Raw genomic sequence first — 21,367 nt, 5'->3', positions numbered from 1 at the left:
TCTTTTATTAATTAATTAAGGTGTATAATTAAAAGAGGTTTAATAAATCCATAAAAGTTTTGGTTTACAAATTTAATTGAATTAAAGGTATAATTATTGAATTTGACCACCTAATATTTTAAAAGTGTAAAATACACCCTATACTATATATAACATTAAAAGTCTAACATTATATATATGTATGAGTAAAAGTCAGTCTTACCGTTAGTAGGCCTCATTCACGAAGCTGGTCTATAAGGGGTGTTTAAGGAAATTGCCTATAAAATGGCGATTGAATGGGTATCCACTGTTACCCACCGCACTCTTGACTAGTGGAGGGTCGTTAGCCGAACGGGTAGGATGGGACGAAACCTTCCATTATAAGTATAATGAATTACAAAAGTAACTAAATGTTTTTCAAATTCCTAATCTTAGTTACTTAGGCAAAAGTGAATTAATGCAATTTCATGAAATTACACTTTGTGCCCTTGCGAAGACGTTAGTGGAGCGTGTGTGGTTAACCGGCACACTAAATGGTTCTAAGAAAAGGTAGCAAAGGGTGACTCAATGTTTGTCATAGTTCGGTGGAGCGTGTGAGGTTTACTGGCACATCGAATAGGTGACTGTAACATGTGGGGGCACCATGTAGTTTGGATGGTGACTCACACCCGCTTTGTGATCCTCAGCATCCCAGTCACAAACAAGAGGGGCATATCGAGATTTAAACATGCCATTGAAATGTTCAATGAATCTCAAAGGATCTAGGAGTTTTCATAGATTTAAAACTTAAATTTCTTTTTCGTTTTTCATGGTGAAAATTAGTGAATTGTCATTCACTTATCTTCAAATATTCTGCAATTAGGGTTACGGCATCCCTCTCCCGAGTTGTAGAATATTGTGTTGGGTCCTAGCCTTAGTATCTCATTTGGGTGATTTACTAAGGACTCAATCAATCAACTAACTTAAATTCGTTTTCTTCCGTTTTGTAGATGTCAAAGTTCGACAACTATGGTCTTCCCAAATCCCGTGGAACAAGCATTCCACTTGAAGATGATATTCCACGATTCGATCGAGGAACAAGAAATCATGCTTCACTCCCTCCACCTCCTCCAATTATTCTCCCTAACCCACAAGTTCGAAGGCTTGAAAAGTTCAAGCTCACTCAAGCCCTTTTGGCAAGTAAACATAAAGAAGGAAAGTCGGTGTGTGAACACATCCTAGGGATGAAGTCACACATTGATAGGTTAAGAATGTTGGGATCCGTTGTCTGTGAGGAGATGGTTGTTGATTGTGTTCTTCAGTCACTTCCTAACTCGTATAGTGAGTTCATAAGAGAGTACTATATGATGAACTGCGACGTGACCCTTATAGATCTCACCTATATGCTTATTGCTGCTGAATCAGCAATGGTTTGGCGCAATAGAAAAGCAAAGTTGATTGGTGAATCTGCCTTCAAGACCTCTATGGATATAGACAATGGCAACGAAAGACATGCTATGATCGAAAAGTCTGACCATAAGAGAAAGGCAATGTCTGAAGTAATTCCATGTCCTGTTCCAAAAGAGTCAATTTGCTTTTATTGCCAAGAGAAGGGGCATTGGAGACGAAGCTGCCCTATTTACCTAAGAAATCTAAGAGATGGGAGAGTCAAAACGTATGGCTTTGCTTTAGGTAAAATCCATTGACTAACTCTTTTAAGCTTCATTCTAGATTCTTAATACATAATGTGATAATATTAAAATTGATGTTTTGTAGGATCGAAGAAAAGAAAGGAAGCTTAAGGGAAGAAGTGAGCAGAATCTAACCGTGAAGAAATGGATTTTGATCGCATTACTTGAAGATTAGATTCGTGAGCTACTACTTAGAGTTAGAATTAGCTTGCTAAGAAAGATGTATTGGCATAGTTTTTCAATGAATTGCATTGTAAGGACAATTTTTTCCGCAATAAAATAAATTTTGATTTTATATTATTTATTTATCCTTGCAATGGCGTATATGAAAAATTGATGTTTGAATGTTTCTATTATTAGCAATAATGGATTTGGTTCTAATTATGTTATTTATGGAAAGTCGAGAGTTTACCAAATAGAGAGACTTTCTCATCGCCCAAGTTTCAATTGGACAGAAACTTGGAATCATGAAACTTGGTTGCACGATGAATGAGAAATTTCATATTTGGAAATTAGACTAATTCATTGACAAAGTGTCAAGTGAAGGACTAGAAGATCGAGTACACAAAGTTGTGTATTGATCAAAGTCCACCATAAGAGTAACAAAGATATTCTTCATGATTTACTAAAGGTTTAGTAAATATGATTATACTTATAAGATTAAGTGTAATTGTGAATTGATTAAAAAGGTTTAAATCAATAGCAAAACGAATAAGAAGAATCAAGTAGGCAGAAAAATAAAAGTTTCTCCATTCTAAGAAGAAGGGAGAGTACCTTTTATGCTTTATGATAGGTCTTAATGATTAAGAACCATATCTCAATTGATCCTCTAAGTGAGTCTTAGTACAATTGTATGTCTAAGAAGAGGAATCAAGAATTGAAGAAATGGTTAAATCAAGAAGTCAATCATACTTCGTTCCAAGACAAATCTTAGAGTTAAGATTGTGACAATGAGTGACAAGTATTAAGAAGGTTTATAACATTCATCAAATCTGGAAGGTTGTAATATCTTGGATAAGACAAAGACCAACTAAGACCAATTTATGAAGTGTTTTGATAAAAGCTACACTAACTCTTGAATATTTGTTTGTCAAGAAATGATTATTGACAAGAGAATCTTATATGTCAAAGAGTCAGTGGGAGTCTTAATGGTCTTGAAAGTTTTCAAGAACAAATCAAATAAACCTTATCGATCATCACTAGCACACGAGTTGAGGTTAACAACCTATCGTGTTGACATTATTTTGTTATTGTGTTATCCCAATTAAGTTAATTATGCATGTGAGTTCTGTAAGTTCTCATTTTGAACGCATAAAAGGCAAGACGCCTTAATCAATGAAAGGTACATTGATAGGAAAAGGTGAGCTGCTTAACTACTTGGAAGACATGGTGGGCAGCTGTGCTACCATAAGGCAAGAAATCAAGATTAAGAAAGTTCGGTCCATATGAGTTTGAATTTGTCGTAAACTTTGGTTTTAACAAATTCACATGGATAGGAACACATACACCATTTAAATCTAAGTGTCATAAGATTTCCTCCTTCATGAAAATGATTGTGAGGAAATGCTTTCACTAAGAAAGATTTTAAGAAGATAGTGATTGTAAAATTGCATTCTCGAATTCAATTATGGTTACGGTATCTCTTTCCATGATTTGAATTGTGAGGTTTGACAATTAGTCTTAATTGTTTAAGACACATATGAGCTATCTTGGATAAAAGGTGTATAAGATTAAGAAGCCTTGATAAAGGATTATCAAAGCATTAAGTATTAAAAACATGAACTTAAGAAATTCAATAAGTATTATTTTTCTGTAAGTTAAGCTGCTAAATACATGTCAAAGCTAGTGGGAGCATAAATGTTATGTTTATAATAATCATCATGATAGTGGGAGCATAAATGTTATGATTGCATGATTATTATGGAAAGTATTGCAAGTTAGCAATATTAATTATAGAAAAACAAAAGTCATACTTTGCAAAGTTGTAAAGATTGAATAGTTGTTTTGCTATAACTAAGGGAAAGAATATTATGCTTTATTTCAAATCTAAAGGCTTAGGTTGTGGAATGTTAATAATTTAGTCAAGGGAACATAGTGTGTTCACAAATTTCGATTATGATTACGGCATTCCTCTTCATACTTCGCATTTTGAGAACGTAGCACATAGAATATTATGGCAGAAGATTAATAAAGTATTAAATCTTCATGTAAGACATTATGCACCATGTCCAATACGCATCGGGTTTGGGATTGATTGCAAATGCTATAATATTTGACCATTCTAAAATTTTCTAAATGTCTAGCGCATTTAGAGGGAAAAGGACAAGAATCGGTTTTGACTAAGATAATTAAACAACTATCAAAGGACAATCCAAAGTTCGCCGAGGATTGGTCGCTTGTGGATAGTTGGAAGTATAGTATTGAATGGACCATATCGACATTATTATGAATAGATAAGATTCTATTAAGAATGAGTTGTCATATGGAAAATATGGGAACGTGTCCATATTGGGAATTGAATATTGAAAATATATGTCTAGATTAGAAAATTTTATGCAAAAGGATGTTCAAAGGAATGTACTTTGAGTGAGAGACATCATATCTAAGGAATTGTATTGTAACAATGTCCGATAGAGAACTTTGTAATATCGTTGGCAATAGTCTTTGTGACTTTTTGTGCTATGACATTAAGAAATGATCATTGCATAAAATGTTAGAATCTAAAATATTCTATAAGTGGCAAGAATTTGATATTCTTTCACTTATGAAAAAGGATTTGGAGTTGTGAAATGAGTATGACTGGAAATGTGTTCAATTGATCTATTTCACAAAGTAAGAACCATAAGTAAACATTGTGTGCATGATAAGAGCATGGGTCAAGTGTAATAATTCAAGTAAGAAGTTGATTACCCGAAACAACAAATAATGAGTAATCGATATGGTGATAATTAAAAGGTATTTTATTTATACTCAAAGGTTTGAGGCCATATGGGATTAGTATTATCCTTGTGTTTCACTTTGCATGTTTTGACTTCCTGAATAATTTAATTGGTTTAGAATAGTCAAATGATTCGAACGGGCCACAGTCGTTTATATGTTGGAAGTAGGTATGAATGAAGATTGTCGTGAATTGGTGTGTGGATTGTCTAAAGAGCATTAGACATAAGCAAATGTTTGCTGCAACGTTCATGAGTGCTTATGAATATGAATTTGAGCATTGGATTAAACCCACGCTCACTTGGATCACTCCATGAATTGTATCACGAGTGATTGGTGAGACGATAACATCTTATATTCTTGAAACCGAGATGTGTGAGTTGTATCTTGCAAATCGGTTGCACATTGATAATATGTAAATGCACTAGTAACTTGGTGTTATAAAACATATTGTTGTGAGTGATTCGGTGAGTAAGTGCAAGCGAACATTGAATCAAAGTTTATCCGTTCCTTTTATCCAAAGTAGAATAAAAGCGATATCTTTGGGCCCCTCGATGATTTAGTGATGACAAACGTAAAATGCTCGGCCGGGCTAGGGCTAATTTGATTTGTTCAATTGGTTAGTCGTCATAAATCGGAAATCGAGAAAAAGTACAAAGAGAATGATTTGAAATCATGTCTCATACGATATCTAGAATGGAGGAATATATGATCCCTTATCTAAAGGACACGCGTATCTGATAGGATCAGAGTTGACAGCGGCTTTGGAAAGCTACGATTGCAGATCAGGATCTGAAGTCATACGCATAATAGTTATTAGACTTATCCAAGTGGAAGACTGTTGGATTAGTGTCTAAGTCCATAACTATTTTGGTATGTACTTGACCCGATGGTGCATGGTCCTTTTGGGTTGCCTTCACCAAAGCAACTTGATAGGATGAATTATGGAGAGAAAGGATTAAATATGATTTATTAATATATTATGAGAATAATATATTAAAGGAGAAATCATATTGTTTAATTAATATTAGTCAAGAATTAATTGGTAATTAGTTTTGTGACTAAAAGAGATTAATTAAACTTAAGGGACTGGAATTGTAATTATAAGATAATTGCAATTTGGGCCATGGATTGCCTTATATTAAGGAGTGGACGAATTCTATGGGGAAGCCCATATGAAATCGTCCAAGGCCTTAAGGAAAGGGATCTATGGATTGCTTAGGGCTTAAGCATCCAAATTAGGGTTTCCTTGTTAGATAACCCTAATAGCCTCACTATATATAGAACCCTTAAGGCTCAAAAACGGGGGGAACTTCTCTTCTAGGGTTTCCACACGTTTTTGAGAGCCTCCTTCTCTTCTCTTGCTTATGGTGTTTGTGAACCATTAGAGGAGTGACATTTGTGACTCTAAGCTTTCTAAAGTCAATACAAGAAGGATTTGAGATTGTTATTGCTACATAACAATCAAGGTATGATCTAAACCCTAATTTATATGTTATATTTGATTATCATATTCTAGATCTAGGGTTTATAGTCTTGGATAAATTGCATGTACAATAGAGAAACCTAGATCCAAGCATTAGGGTTTATATGAGCACATAGGATGTTCTTATGACCAAAACCCATCAATTAGTGACCCCTAAACCGGTAACATTTTCTCCCATTCCTTTAATTAGCTGGTATTTACTAACATTAATGATCAATTGAGCACAAATAAATGTTAGTGACTAAATGTGCAAATTGACCAAATATTGATGTGCTACAGCATCAAAAACCTGATAATAAAATATAGACGTTTCTTACGACTCATCTAATTGATTTGAATTTCCATTTTTTAGTGAAATCTTCAAGAAAAAATATCTCTCTTCCTCTTTATACATACACACCACCACCACCATTACGATCAACAACCAGTACAAGGAGAGACTAAAAACACTTTCTTCTCTAACCTTCCGAATGAATCAACAAGATATATTCATGTAGTACACTTTTAAATATGTAATTTAATATAGATCTTATTTCGTATTTTGTCCCTCACATTGATGGCAACATTTTTTCCGGCATTATTAGATTACGAATTTTCACTTTACATTAAAAGAACAAAAATCAAAGTAACTTGTTTAATAGGTTGATGAGTATATATTTTCTAAAAAGAAACCATGAACTTCGGTAAGGTGTGGCATCTTTTGAAGCCTCATCCTATTACTCTCTTGCAATATTTGAGAAAAAGAGTATATTGTTTTAAAAAATTGATAGAGAGTAAGATATTATAATTTACTTACTCCTTGATTCTTTGGCTTCTTTTTAGTACCTAAAACCAACATTATATATATATATATATATATATATATATATATATATATATATATATATATATATATATATATATATATATATATATATATATATATATATATATATATATATATATATATATATATATATATATATATATATATATATATATATATATTACCAAAATCGGTTTATGAGGTATTCATCTCCACTTCTATTTTTATCCTCCATTGTGTGTTGTGTTCTTTTCTTTTTTTTATGATGTTGCCCCATTTATATTTCTTTTTTTTTTTTTTTATTTCCAAATCCAAAGCATGCATTATTAAATGTAAAAGAATACTATTCATCTCCAATTAATTTTTATTTAATAGTTTTCATCCTTCATAATTTTAAAGTTAAATTATTGGTATTTTACACATTACTATTTGATCTATTATTATATTTTAAAGTTACATTTTGACACCTTACATATTTTTTTAATAATAATTTTTTTTATCAATTTCTTTAGGATACAATTTCAAGTATTATTTTCGTCCGTCTCCTCCGTATGTAATTATTTGTATCCAAATTTTATTTTGATATTTTTGTGCTCCATTTTATATGGTTTAGTCGTTTCTGTGGTACGTATGGTGTCGATCTACATTTTTGAATATACTGGGGCTTCCGCAGCATCGTGTGGACGGTCCAAACCCTAGTTTATCGTTAAAATGGTAAATTTAATCATTATCTTGACTAGCTATTTTTGCTCTTTAAACATGATAATTATTTTATTTTATTTATTAATTTTTGGTAATTTTGGATCATGCATTCATTTTCAAGTATTTTTTTTTATTTCTATCAGTGTTGTAAAACTCGCTGAGTTGGCCGATTACTCCTCCGAGTACTCGCTACTCCCCCCTTGCCGATGCGAGTTACATAATCCCGAGTACACCCCGATCGGCCCCTTACGAATTGAGTCGTGTTGTGAAATTCGGTCAACTCGGTGATTAATATGTATAATATACTTAATGATTTATTATTTAAGAGACATACATGTGATTATTACTACATATATATTTTAAATTTCCAGTAATTATTCACGAAGTGAGACCATTATGTGTTTTTCATTTTTTGTGTATTCACATGTATCCAATTTTGTTATATATTTTAATCAACTTATGATTTTATCTTATGATTTTGACATATATAATTTCCCTAAAAATATTTCTACATAAATTTCCAAATCCGAGTACTCCCCGAGTACTCCCGAGTACTCGCTACTTAGTCGGCCGAACAGGTACCGAGTAACGAGTTCTACAACCTTGATTTACTATTAATTCACGTTAAAATATTTTTATATTTAATATTATCTTGGATGGAAATTGGATTCTAAAAGAAAAAATATATATATCAAGCTATACAATGGAATGTAAATGTGTTTCAAATTAACTTTTAAGAAAATGATAAATAGTTGGAGTAAGAATTTGTTTTTAGCTTTAATATTTTAGTTATAACATTCTGCCTTTTTTTTTTCATACTAGGGCATTCAACTTTAAGTAAGAAGTTATATTAAACACAAAATTAAAAGTACAGTTGCTATTTTAACCTAAAATTGGAAAATTGCAACATATTTTCATTATTTTATTTATTCCACATATTACTTGAAGAGCTCATTTAAAATGACTCACAAATAATTCTTTTTTATTTTCTATAAACATACAATTACTTACACTCACACACTCACATATAAACACATTTAACTCATCCATCGGGCGATTATAACACTAGTTTAACACGGTCAAAATTAAACGTTGAAATGATCAGAAAGCTAAGCCGTTGATAATAATAATAATTGAGCAACAATTGCTTTTGGTGTGTGGGCAAAAATTCTCATAGGCTATTTGAAACAAACCAATGAGCAAAATTATATCGTTTCACCATGACGTACATGTTTAACCGTCATTCAAGGTTGTTAAGGGTAAAAATTGATGTTTTTTATATTCAAAGTATAGTTTGATATTTGATTGAATTTCTAAGTTTGTCAAATGAAAATTTTAGATTAACTTACAATCCAGTACACGTAATCGATTTTTATACTATGGATTAGGAATTACTTTTTGACGTTTTAATAAAACCAAACGAGTTTATGAATACTACATCAAACATATTATTTTTTAGACTACATTAATTAACAATTCTTCATGTTCTTCTTGTGTGGCCTATATTGAGTTTATTAATGATACATCAAACATATTATCGTTTAGACCACATTAATTAATAATTCGACTTGTTAATAAATAATGTAAATATCGAAAAGATCTGAGGGTATATTTAGCAAAACTACCTTGTAATTGGTAGCTAATGGTGGGTAACGTTTGATTTTGGAGCGTTTTGTTAAAACATCTCCATGTATTTTTTGATTTTTTTGAGTGCTTTGTTTAAGCTAAAAGTTAAACGTTCCGATCGCCGAACGAAGCTTTTTCCTTTCTTACGAACACTTTCTTAAAAATTAAAAGCTAAACGCTCTCAAACGTTCCATAACGAACACGCCCTTAACAGTTTTTGGTTGTTTTTCAATGCTGTTTTTTTTTTCTTTATGGTTTTTTTCAAAAAGCTATAAAGTAATTGGCTGTTCCCAAACGATGTTAACTTATTTTTTAGAACTGCAAACACACATGCATTTTGGCTATGTTTGGCGGATTAGTTGAAAAGCTAGCTGTTAGATGAAAAGCTAGCTATTAAATAAAAAGCTAGCTGATAGCTGAAAAGGTAGATGATAAAAAATAACGTTTGGTAAAACTAGCTGAAATATATAAAATTACTTAAAAGGACATGTAAGAATATATGTTTCTATAATTAATTAAGGGGTGTATTTGGAAAATTTTAGAAAAACTCCTAAAAAGCTAGTGTAAGTAGTTTTTCAAAAAGTAGCTTATAAGGTACTTTTTGGCTTACCAAACACGACAAAATAAAAAAACTCGAAAAAATAAGCTAGCTGTGGCACGCCAAACACAACCTTTATAGTACCCCTAAATTACATGATTCATTAATAACAAGATTTGAAGTCGATTTACCAACACCTTATAACACTAGGAAATCTAATCTTATACTTTTAGATGAGATACAACTTAACTCTTTTATTATTATTATTATTATTATTATTATTATTATTATTATTATTATTGTGTCTAGCTCGGATCCTAACAAGATATATTGGTATTGTAATAGGGTAAGGTGAGTATTTTCTTTGGCTCTCCCATTTGATTTCTTGCTATTTTTATTTTTCTTAATGAAATTGATTACATTCTATAAAAAGTTTGACAATACGCATAAAGTTTTGTTTGTACGAAGGAAAATGAATGGAAATTTCCTTTGATTTTTAATGAGGTGGTCGGGAGGTTGACGGGACTATTTACCATCAAATATCTTTTCAGACCTATTTTTTCCTGAGTTTGGACCCAGTCAAATCCAATTGGGATTGCTTTCTTTATATAACCCATCTCTTTATATCCCCTTCCATCTCCTCCCTCCTCCGCCACAACAAACCATGTCCATACTCGCCGGAAAACTCATCTCCTCGTTCTCTTTTATTTTCACATACTTGATCACCACCTTCACCTTAGCTCAACCGGATTTCCTTTACTCTATCTGCGACACTGCTGGTAACTTTACAGCAACCAGCACATACGCTAGAAATCTAAACGCCACCCTCACCGCCCTCCCCACCACAAACTCCGGCTTCGGTTTCTTCAACAGCTCCAGCGGCAACGGAAACGATAGAGCCAACTCATTCGCCCTTTGTCGAGGCGACGTCAATCCAGATGTTTGTCGCAGTTGTGTAAATGACTCCATCGTTAAGTTGCGAGAAACCTGCCCTAATCAAAAAGAAGCAGTAGGATACTACGACTACTGTTTGTTGAAATACTCCAACCTGACACTATTGGGAGGCGTAAACACTAGGATAAGGGGTTACGTGACTTTGTATAACATTAATAACGTGTCCGATATTCAACGGTTCAATAGTGCTCTTAGACAGTTAATGAATGACTTGAGAAGCACGGCGGCTTCCGGCGGTCGGTTAAGGAAATTTGCCGGCAACAACATGACGGGACCGGATTTCACAACGATCTATGGGCTTGTGCAGTGTACACCAGACTTATCGGAGCTTCAATGTAATGGCTGTTTGGAGGAAGCGATTAATCTAATCGGCATGCCGCCTATATATGGGAAAGTAGGAGGGAGAATTTTACAAACTATGTGTAATTTCAGGTATGAGATATATCGGTTTTTTAATGCGAGTAGTATAGTTGTTCCCTCACCGCCGTCTTCGCCACCACAACCACCGATTTTGCCGCAATCTCCGGCCATTCCACCGCCACCAGGTATGAATAGTAGTTTCTTTATAAATTAATAGTATTTTCTATATAAACTTCAAAACAAAATTTGTTGACCTTGACCTAAGAAAAGCAACAATTGCGGAATTTTCACTAATGTCCTTATCTAAATAATATATCTATTATAATAAATTGAAGGTTTTTTCTATATGTCATCTTCTTATTTATTTAGACACATGATATTTTTTAAAAAATTTAAAATTTTCTATTTTCTACTTGTCATTTTATTATATTTTTCACTAGGTGTGAGACTCATGTATTACATAGGTTTAATTAAAAAAAAATATATAAAATTTTAACAATTTGAAAAGTTTGAATTTATAAGAAAATTTTGAATTATTAAAATTAATGAGACTTTAATGTATTGAATACATTACATATATAATCTTTTTTCTAATAAATACTTTACATATATATTACCTTACACATTAAATGTGGAATTTTAATTTAATAAAATGAAAAAATACAATAAAATTACAAGTGGAAAATAGAAAAATTAAAAATTCTAGAAAATGTCATGTGTTCAAATGAAGGAGAAGAGGACATGTGGCAAAAAAACCTTCATTTATTATACTAGATTTTATTAAATTAAAATTTCACATTTAATATGTAAGGTAATATATATATATATATATATATATATATATATATATATATATATATATATATATATAAAAGGTATTTATTAGAAAGGGTTTATATATGTAATGTATTCAATATACTAAAGTCTCATTAATTTTAATAATTCAAAAATTTTCTATTTTTCTTATAAATTCAAACTTTGAATTAAATTTCAAATTTAATTTTTTTAAATAAACCCATATAATACATGGGTCTCACACCTAGTAATATCATATTGTGGACTTTAAAATATGAAAATGGGGACACGTAAGCTTTAAAATATGCTTTACATATCTGTGTTGCATATTAAACAATTATATTAATATTCGGATATCTTATTACATAGTATAAGTTGGTTTAAGATTTATGTATTGCATTAGTTCTTTTACAGAAAAAAAAATATATGAAATTCTATATATTTGAGACTTTAAATTTATAAAAAGAAAAAATTGAAAAATATTAAATTATTAAAACTAAATTGTTAGTTTTTCTTGTAAATTAAACAAATGACAATAATAGAAACTTTAATTTATAAAATTTGAAATTAAAGTAGTCAATTAATGAAATTGATATGCATTTATTATTACATTTAAATATTATGTGGAAATTAATAAAATGAGAAAAAACCACAAAATATCATGTGAAAATAATTGAATATAACCACAAAATGACATGTGGTCAAATCAATAAGAGTGTGATATGTGACAAAAACTTAATCAAAATATACATAATAGGGTTCCGAAGCCATAAATTGTAGCATGTATGAAATTTATGTTTCCTATACACCACCTATCAATAAATGAATAGTAGTTATAGAGGTTGGCTAAAAAGACACCATATTTTCTTTATAAATGAATAGTATTTTCTATATAAACTTCAAAACAAAATTCGTTGACCTTGACCTAAGAAAAGCAACAATTGCGGAATTTTCACTAATGTCCTTATCTAAATAATATAATATCATATTGTGGACTTTAAAATATGAAAATGGGGACACGTAAGTTTTAAAATATGCTTTACATATCTGTGTTGCATATTAAACAATTATATTAATATTCGGATATCTTATTACATAGTATAGGTAGGTTTAAGATTTATGTATTGCATTAGTTCTTTTAAAGAAAAAAAATATATGAAATTCTATATATTTGAGACTTTAAATTTATAAAAGGAAAAAATAGAAAAATATTAAATTATTAAAACTAAATTGTTAGTTTTTCTAGTAGAATATTTTATTTATGTATACATAATTATTTTTCTCGCTTGAATATAAATGATCCTAGACTTCCTAGTAAACATCAAAAACATCAAATTCATAATAAATATTGGATGTGATAAGTTGTTGGAAAATTAATGTTTGACTCCATGGGAAAAAAGTTGAGTCGTCGGGAATCTTGACCATTTATGTACAAAAGTTGAAAATAATAATATTTAAATCTCGTTAAAAATACATGTAACCAAAATATCAACATGTCCGTGACACATAACACATTTAACATTGTCAAATACATAATGACTTGAGTGAGATTTTGTTGTAAATCCTCTACAAGTACTTAGTAATTAAGTATGGAACAGCATTGTTTGATAACTAATTATCCTTTAAAAACATAATAATGTGCATCTTTGCTAAATCCCCAATAAGATTGCTGAAATTATGATAAGATCGAAAATATAAGTATTTTCTTAACAACAAAAATATTTTTGTTAACAATGATGAAGTTCGCGAAAAACATTTCCTCCCAAACTACTGTTTCTTTCATGTATATTTTAAATTAGCATTATATTTGTTTCCCATTTAACTTGATATATAAAAAAAATATATTGATATAAATAACATGATAAAAGCAAACAACAAATATCATGGTGTCACACATGTAATGAATGAGGGAGGACCACGTCGCAATAATGATAGCTATTCTATTATAGAAGAAAAGTGCTCAGCTCAATTGTATGAGATTGACGTTTAGACTTTTTTATAAATTAGTTAGACATGTTATGGACTAATTCATTTTTTTCTATTGAAAACAATTACGATCGAAATTGATTAAATAGTTTTTTAATTTCTACTTATAGAAGGATTAATTTTAGTTTCTCTACAAATAAATTTACGTTTTAATTGTCATGAATTAATCACTTTATTACTTTCGGTATATCTGTAGTTACTCCATTTTTGTTATATATTACACTAAGTACACATGGAGAGAAAGTTACTAGGCCAATCACCCTTCAAATATGTGGTTAGTTATTAGTTAAGAATGCAACAATTCAAAAAAGAAATAAATATAAATATAAATATATATATATATATATATATATATATATATATATATATATATATATATATATATATATATATATATATATATATATATATATATATATATATATAAAGAAACTAATAGAGCCAACTTGGTAATTTTCTGATTAATAATCACAAATGCAGGTTTTACAATACGTTCACTAAATAGAATGAAAGTCTAACAAACTAGCTGAACAAATGGATAATCTAGATAAGAAGATAAACTATCGGATAGGCTAAGGATTAGGCTAAGGATTAAAATAAATCCTTTACTCCCCCTCAAGATATGCATGTAGGTTCTGAATGTTCATCTTGACATGTAGGGATTGTAGCTTATCTGAACCAAGTGGCTTTGTAAGAAGATCTGCAAGCTGATCACGAGTATGAATCTAGATTGGAACTATCACTTTAGACTCTACTCTTTCACGAACAAAGAAACAGTCCATCTCCACGTGCTTCGCTCTCTCGTGAAAAACAGGATTGTGAGCGATATGACAAGCTGATTGATTCTCACACATAAGAGGTGTAGCTGTAGTGACTTTCACACCAAGTTCTGACAACAACCATCGAACACATAGGACTTCACTGATGGTTGTAGCCATTGCTCGATGTTCTGCCTCCGCTGAAGATCGGGAGACGACTGATTGCTTTTTGGACTTCCAAGAGACAGGAGCCCCACCCAAAAGTAACAAATAACCCGTTCTAGAACGACGCGAATAAGGGCATCCAAGCCAATCAGAATCACTGTAAGCCACCAAATCTGGTGACCCATCTTTTGGTAGGAGGATCCCCTATCCTAAGCTTGTTTTAAGGTATCTTAAAACACGCATTGCTGCATGCCAATGATTTTCTCAAGGATCTGAAACAAATTGGTTGAGTACATTTACCGAATAAGTGATGTCAGGACGAGTGGCTTGCAAATAAAGCAGACGACCTATGCGACGCCGATACATGTTGGCATCTATGCTCTCTTTGTTATCCTCTCTATCGAGCTTGAGATTCTGTTCCATGGGAAATTTGCTCGGTTTGCATCCAAGCATGCCCGTTTCTTCTAAGATATCCATAGTATATTTCCATTGGCTCAGAACTAAACCTTCTTTCGTACGAGATACCTCGATACCCAAAAAATATGTCAAGCTACCAAGATCTTTGATACTAAACCTAGCATCAAGATTGGATTTAGTATCTTCAATTTTAGTGGTGTCATTTCCAACGATAATGACATCGTCCACGTAAATGAGAGCGACAACGAAACTAGTCTTGTTTTTTGAATGAAGAGAGAATGGTCTACATGTGACAATTTAAATCCCATGTCACGTAGGGCTGCGGTGAACTTGTGGTACCAATTTATGCTTCCTTGTTTTAATCCGTACAACGATTTCTTGAGTTTGCATACTCGCGAGTCACCTTCCTTACCAAATCCTTGAGGCATCTTCATGTAAACGTCTTCCTCAAGGTCGCCATGTAGAAAAGCGTTATTCACATCTAATTGGTGAATTATCCAGTTGTTCTTCACAGCCAGAGTCAATAAAATTCGTACGGTGACCAATTTAGTGACTGGAGCGAATGTGTCGTGAAAGTCGACCCCTTCCATTTGAGTGTATCCTTTAGCGACAAGACGAGCTTTGTATCTTTCTATGGCACCGTCGGTCTTAAATTTTATTAAATCCATTTTGATTCTATGGCTCGTTTTCCTTCTGGCAGCATTACGAGTTCCCAAGTATCATTATCTTCCAAGGCCTTGATCTCCTTCTTCATGGCATCATGCCATTTTGGATCATGAATTGCATGCTTAAAACTTCTAGGTACATCGTGAGTAACAATAACAGCCAAGAAAGCTTTACAAGAAGTCGAATTTTTTTGATATGAAATATAGTTGGAAAGGGGGTGTACCAAAGAAGCAACATGATTGGCTGCGGGTGATGCGTAGTCAATCGATGGGGGTAAATTAACCTCGTAATCTTGATACCTGACCAGTTGAGCATTTGATCTGATGGGCCTGGCGTTGTCTGAGGGAAAAGGCTTATTAATTCCGAAATATGGGCCGAAATATTGGGCCTGTTGCACAGCAGAATCATGATTAGTTGGGCTTGAGTTGTGATCTTGGTGCACAGTGGAATCATGGTGTGTTTTGTGATCATCGGTTTGGTTGTTATTGCTAAAAGATGCATTGTCTTTAGGGCTGTGATGTATGGCTTCCTCATAACCCTCTAGCTGAAAAATATCGTCTGGTTTTGAGTTTTCATGTTCCTTTTTTGTGTTCATAGGAAATTGGTTTTGAACAAATCGTACATCCTCGAGACTATGATCCTTTTGCTTTCCAGATCAAAAATCTTATAACCTTTGGTACCGCTCGGGTAGCCAACAAAGACCCCTGGTCTTCCACGTGGCTCGAACTTATCTCCCCCTGGTCTCAGTACTGCGATGGTAAGTTAAACAACCAAAACCTCGCAAGTGTTCATAGATAGGCTTTCTTCCAAAAAGAACTTCATACGGTGAAGCTCCTTGTAACACTTTTGAGGGAATTCGGTTTATAACATACGTTGCAGTCAGCACGCATTCTCCCTAAAAGGTTTTAGGAAGGTTGGCTTGGAAACGAAGAGACCTAGCCATTTCTAGTAAATGTCGGTGTTTGCGCTCTACCACCCCATTTTGTTGTGGGGTATACGGACAAGAAGTTTCTAAAAGAATGCCTTCCTTTGCATAAAAATCATGCATGGCACTGTAACAAATTCTCCTCCATTGTCGCATCGTATCCATTTGATGCATTTTCTAAATTGGGTTTTGATCATTTTGTAAAAATCTATAAGACATGTGCTTGCCTCACTTTTGTGTGTTAGTAAGAAAGTCCAAACCGCCCTGCTAAATTCGTATATGACAGTCAAAAAATAAAAAACCTTACTTGTTGAAGGAGTTTTATATTTCCCCCATCCGTCACAATGCACCATGTCAAAATAAGCATTTGTTTTAATTTCACTAATAGGAAACGATAATCTAGTGTGTTTAGACTTAAAACAAGCATCACAATTTAAATCATTCTTACTAGCTGGAATAAAATCTAAGCGATAAACTTTCTTTGGAGAAGGGTGCCCGAGTCTTTTGTGCCAGGTCTCGAAGGTGGTCAAGATAGCGTTATTAGTCTTCACTACCCCCATGCGATATTAACCTTATATGCGATTACCCGCTCCAATCAAGCGCTTCGTCCCCAATTCCTGCATGAGAAAGAAACCCGGAAAGAAAGTTACAACACAATTAAGTTCATCGGCCAGATTCCCAACAGATAGTAAATTATAATTAAAACTTGGTACAAGTAAGACTCCTTTGATTTTGATTCCTCCTAGAAGTACATGATCACCCTCACCCAAAACAGGAATCTTGTCTCCATTTGGAATGACGACAGGGGTTCCCTTTGGGGTTTGGGTTTTGTTTTTAAGAAAATCACTCCTATGAGTCATGTGTTCGGTGGCACCTGAGTCCACCACCCAACCATCATATGTATCAATTCTACCTGCCATGTTAGCCCTTGGTTGAGATTCGGTTTTAGTTATGCCTTTGCTTTCCTTGAAGTGCTTGACAAAGAGATGATATTGTTCATCTGTTAACTTCGGAATTGGGCTAGCTATCATCTCAACGCAGCCGACATTTGGTATTCCTTTGTCTCGATTTCCACGCCACCACTCAATGTATCCAATTATCTTCAAACACCCCTCCTTCACATGACCTTCTCTTTGACAGTAACTGCATTTTTCTTTCTTTTCATTCTCGATCTTTGCAGTTTTTGGAGTTGTTTTATTGACTGCCTACGCGTTCAGCTTGCCTTGTGACTGTCGATGTACCTTTGTCTCGCCATAGTTAGCCTGGAAAGCTGAAGCTTCTGATCCTGGCCTCTTTGTTCCACTTGTGATCGCCCTGTGTTGTTCATCTTCTACCACCAAGTGGTAAGTGGTTGCAAGTGATGGTGTTGGTTTCATGGCCAAGACCTGAGTCCGAATAAATAAAAACTCATCATCGAGACCAATAAGGAATTCATAACTCCTCTCTTTCTCCTTTACTTCATTCAACTGTTTCCCAATAGCACACTCACACCTATCGCACACACACCGTGGCACAGGTAGAACAACTTGAATTTCATCCCAAAGAGATCTCAGTTTTGTATAGTAATTGAAAACTGATATACCTCCCTGTCATGTTACATTAAGTAACTGTTTTAATTCATAAGCCCTTGGTTCTCCTTCCTTTTCAAATCAACCCCCCCCCCCCCCAGATCCTTCCAAATTTTAGAAGAGGTATTGGCATACCTTACGCTGGTGAGAATTTCCTTTTCCATTGCAGTCGTTAGCCAACCCTTGACCATGGCATCAACTCGAAGTCAAGCCATACGTAATGACGACTCCTTCTTTGGTCTCTTGATGGTGCCTTCGATCAGTCCCATCTTGTTTTTCGCAAGGAGAAAGTTGGTCATCTCCTGCTTCCACTCGTTGTAATTGTTATCATTCAAAATGTTATTCACCTGCATCTGTTTTGGATAATCAGATAGGTGAATGTAGAATGGTGAATTGACATCAGTGGCTTCACTTTCTGGTTTCTTGCTCCCGTCTCCTTTCTCTCCTGTCATGGTTGCTGAACGATTTTGCTATTCGGTGTGGATAACCTGCTCTGATACATAAAGAAACTAATAGAGCCAACTTGGTAATTTTCTGATTGATAATCACAGATGCAAGTTTTACAATACGTTCATTAAATAGAATGAAAGCCTAACAAACTAGCTAAACAAATGGATAATCTAGATAATAAGATAAACTATCGGATAGGCTAAGGATTAATATATATATATATATATATATATATATATATATATATATATATATATATATATATAAACAACTATATAGTTGAAATCTTTACAAATATATGTTTTTTTAAAATATAACAATAACATTGTTGTTAAATTTGATATAATAATTCGTATACTAAATTGATATAATATATTTATTATTTTAAATTATATGATAATATATACATCTATTATAACTGCATAACCTCAACCGTTTGAATGATTTCTACCCACGAGTTACTCATTAATAAAATTAAATATAATATATGGTTTAATATTATTTATAGTTGTTGTTATTGTTAATTAATTTTTTAAAATTTATTTGCTTAACTTTTTAATTTCTATCATTATAATTATTTAAAACATCAAACGTTGTTTTTTTATTTTAAAGGTAACAATATAATCATTTATATAAAGTTATTTTTAACTATTGTTATTGTAAGTTATTTTAAGTTATTTATTTGAAAACTTTTAACGATTATACAAATATCTTTAGAAAACATTTTAGTTAAATTTATACTGTAATTTAGTTTTTGCATTTAGCACTACAATTTATCACTTTAAACTATTCACAAAATATTCATTGAGTTTTTTAAGTGGAACTGAAATTTATATTTAAGTTGACAGGATAATGTTATAGTTAAATTAACAATTTAGATATTTTGTCTAAACCGTTCAAAAGTTGTAGGTTTAAATTGTTAATGGTTTATATACAACAACATATTAAATCTAATAAATTAAGTATAATATTTTAAAATTTAAAGACATTACTTTATAAGTAGAAGTAAAAATATTATTTTAATATTGAAATTTAGTTTATTTATGATTCATGTTTTGAAAACCGGACCGGCCGGTTCGACCGGTTCAACCGGGAACCGGTCCCGGATCCAGTTCTTAAAGGTCAAAAAACCGGTAATCGTTTGAACCGGTGAAAACCGGTCGAACCGGTCAAAACCGGAAATTTTAAAAAATATTTTTTTTTCATTTTTTGTATTTTTTATATAATTAAATATAATTATGACATCATCCGGTTTTTCCGGTTTTTGAGACCGGTCCGACCGGTTGGACCACCTGAACCATCGAACCAGTAAGACAACCTGTTTGGTCTGCGGTCCGGTTTTCAAAACCTTGTTTATGATTGTACTTTAGGTTTAATATTTATTTAACCTTATTAACCAACATATAATTATTATTAGAAAGATACTACAATTTATCACTTTTAGCTATTTACAAAATATTCTTTGGGATGTTTAAGTTAAACTAAAATTTATATTTAAGTTAATCCTGTAATTTTATATTTAAATTTGTTATTTAAGTATTTTATACAAATTGGTCAAAAGTTATAGCTTTAAAATGATAATGGCTTATATCCAACAATATATTAAAACTAATAAATTAAGTATAATAAGTTAAAAGTTCAAAAAAAAAAATAACTTCATAAGTAGAAGTAAATATATTCTTTTAATATTAAAATTAAGTTTATATATGATTATACTTTAGGTTTAATATTTATTTAATCTTATTAACAAAATTATAATCTTTATTAGAAAGAAATTGAAAAGTCATGAGAGTTTCAAATGAATGTGGTTTGAGGAAGTTAAAAAAGAGGGTTTCAAATGCATGAGATTCAAGAAAAAATGCTAGTTTTATAAGTATGTATGATATATATATATATATATATATATATATATATATATATATATATATATATATATATATATTCATTAGATAATTAGAGCACCTCTACTATAAGAATGATTTTGTATAGATTCATATTTATGTATTTACTTATTTAATTGGTTTTTACTATTTTGAAGAACAAATTAATTATCTGATAGCCCGAAACAAGAAAATTATGTTCTACATTATGATTACCAAGTACACCTCACAAAGCATCTAGTTTTTCATATCAACGAAGTTATATTGCAAAACATAATTTACCATAGTATTCACATAAGACATCTATTCTCTAATCTCTAATAAAACCAACATAAGGAAAATGAATGTCCCACCACCAACCAGCGTTACATCATGATTTTGTTTAAGAATAGACTAAATAACTTATAAAATATGAATAAGTAGTCAAGTACTTCAAATTGTAACAAAATGTATCAATGTATGATTTTAAAGTACATTGTTCATTTAAGTTGCAAATAATTGATTAATTAAGATAAATAAAAAAATATTAATCTACAAACCCGATGAACGAGGAATTCATTGTAGAGATTGAAATGCAATTTTATCTATTCAAAAAGTTGTTGCCTCAATTCATTAATCGACATACCACAACACATAAATTATTTCGTTTATTATGAATTTAAGTTTTAAATGAGATGCACCATGTCACAATTCACCACCT

The 21,367-nt window shown here is 31.8% G+C and overlaps 1 protein-coding gene across 3 annotated transcripts in view; it reads left to right on the top strand.

Annotated features, from left to right (window-relative positions):
• Nucleotides 1–10,148: 10,148 nt before the first annotated feature.
• LOC111897124 (cysteine-rich receptor-like protein kinase 10) overlaps nt 10,149–21,367 on the top strand; it is a 32,142-nt gene continuing 20,923 nt past the window's right edge. Inside the window, exon 1 of one of the 3 annotated variants that reach the window (XM_052770377.1) lies at nt 10,149–11,242. In XM_052770377.1, coding sequence (XP_052626337.1) covers nt 10,408–11,242 — 835 coding nt within the window. In that variant the 5' untranslated portion in view covers nt 10,149–10,407. Of the gene's footprint in view, nt 11,243–14,537; nt 14,921–15,001; nt 18,864–21,367 lie in introns of those variants that run through there. The other 2 variants (XM_052770378.1, XM_052770379.1) reach the window with 2 other exon arrangements.

This window comes from Lactuca sativa, chromosome 4 (assembly GCF_002870075.4).
Source record: "Lactuca sativa cultivar Salinas chromosome 4, Lsat_Salinas_v11, whole genome shotgun sequence".
Lineage (NCBI taxonomy): Eukaryota > Viridiplantae > Streptophyta > Magnoliopsida > Asterales > Asteraceae > Lactuca > Lactuca sativa.
The sequence above is the reverse complement of the archived record's forward strand: the minus strand, read 5'-3'. Positions and strand labels throughout refer to the sequence as shown.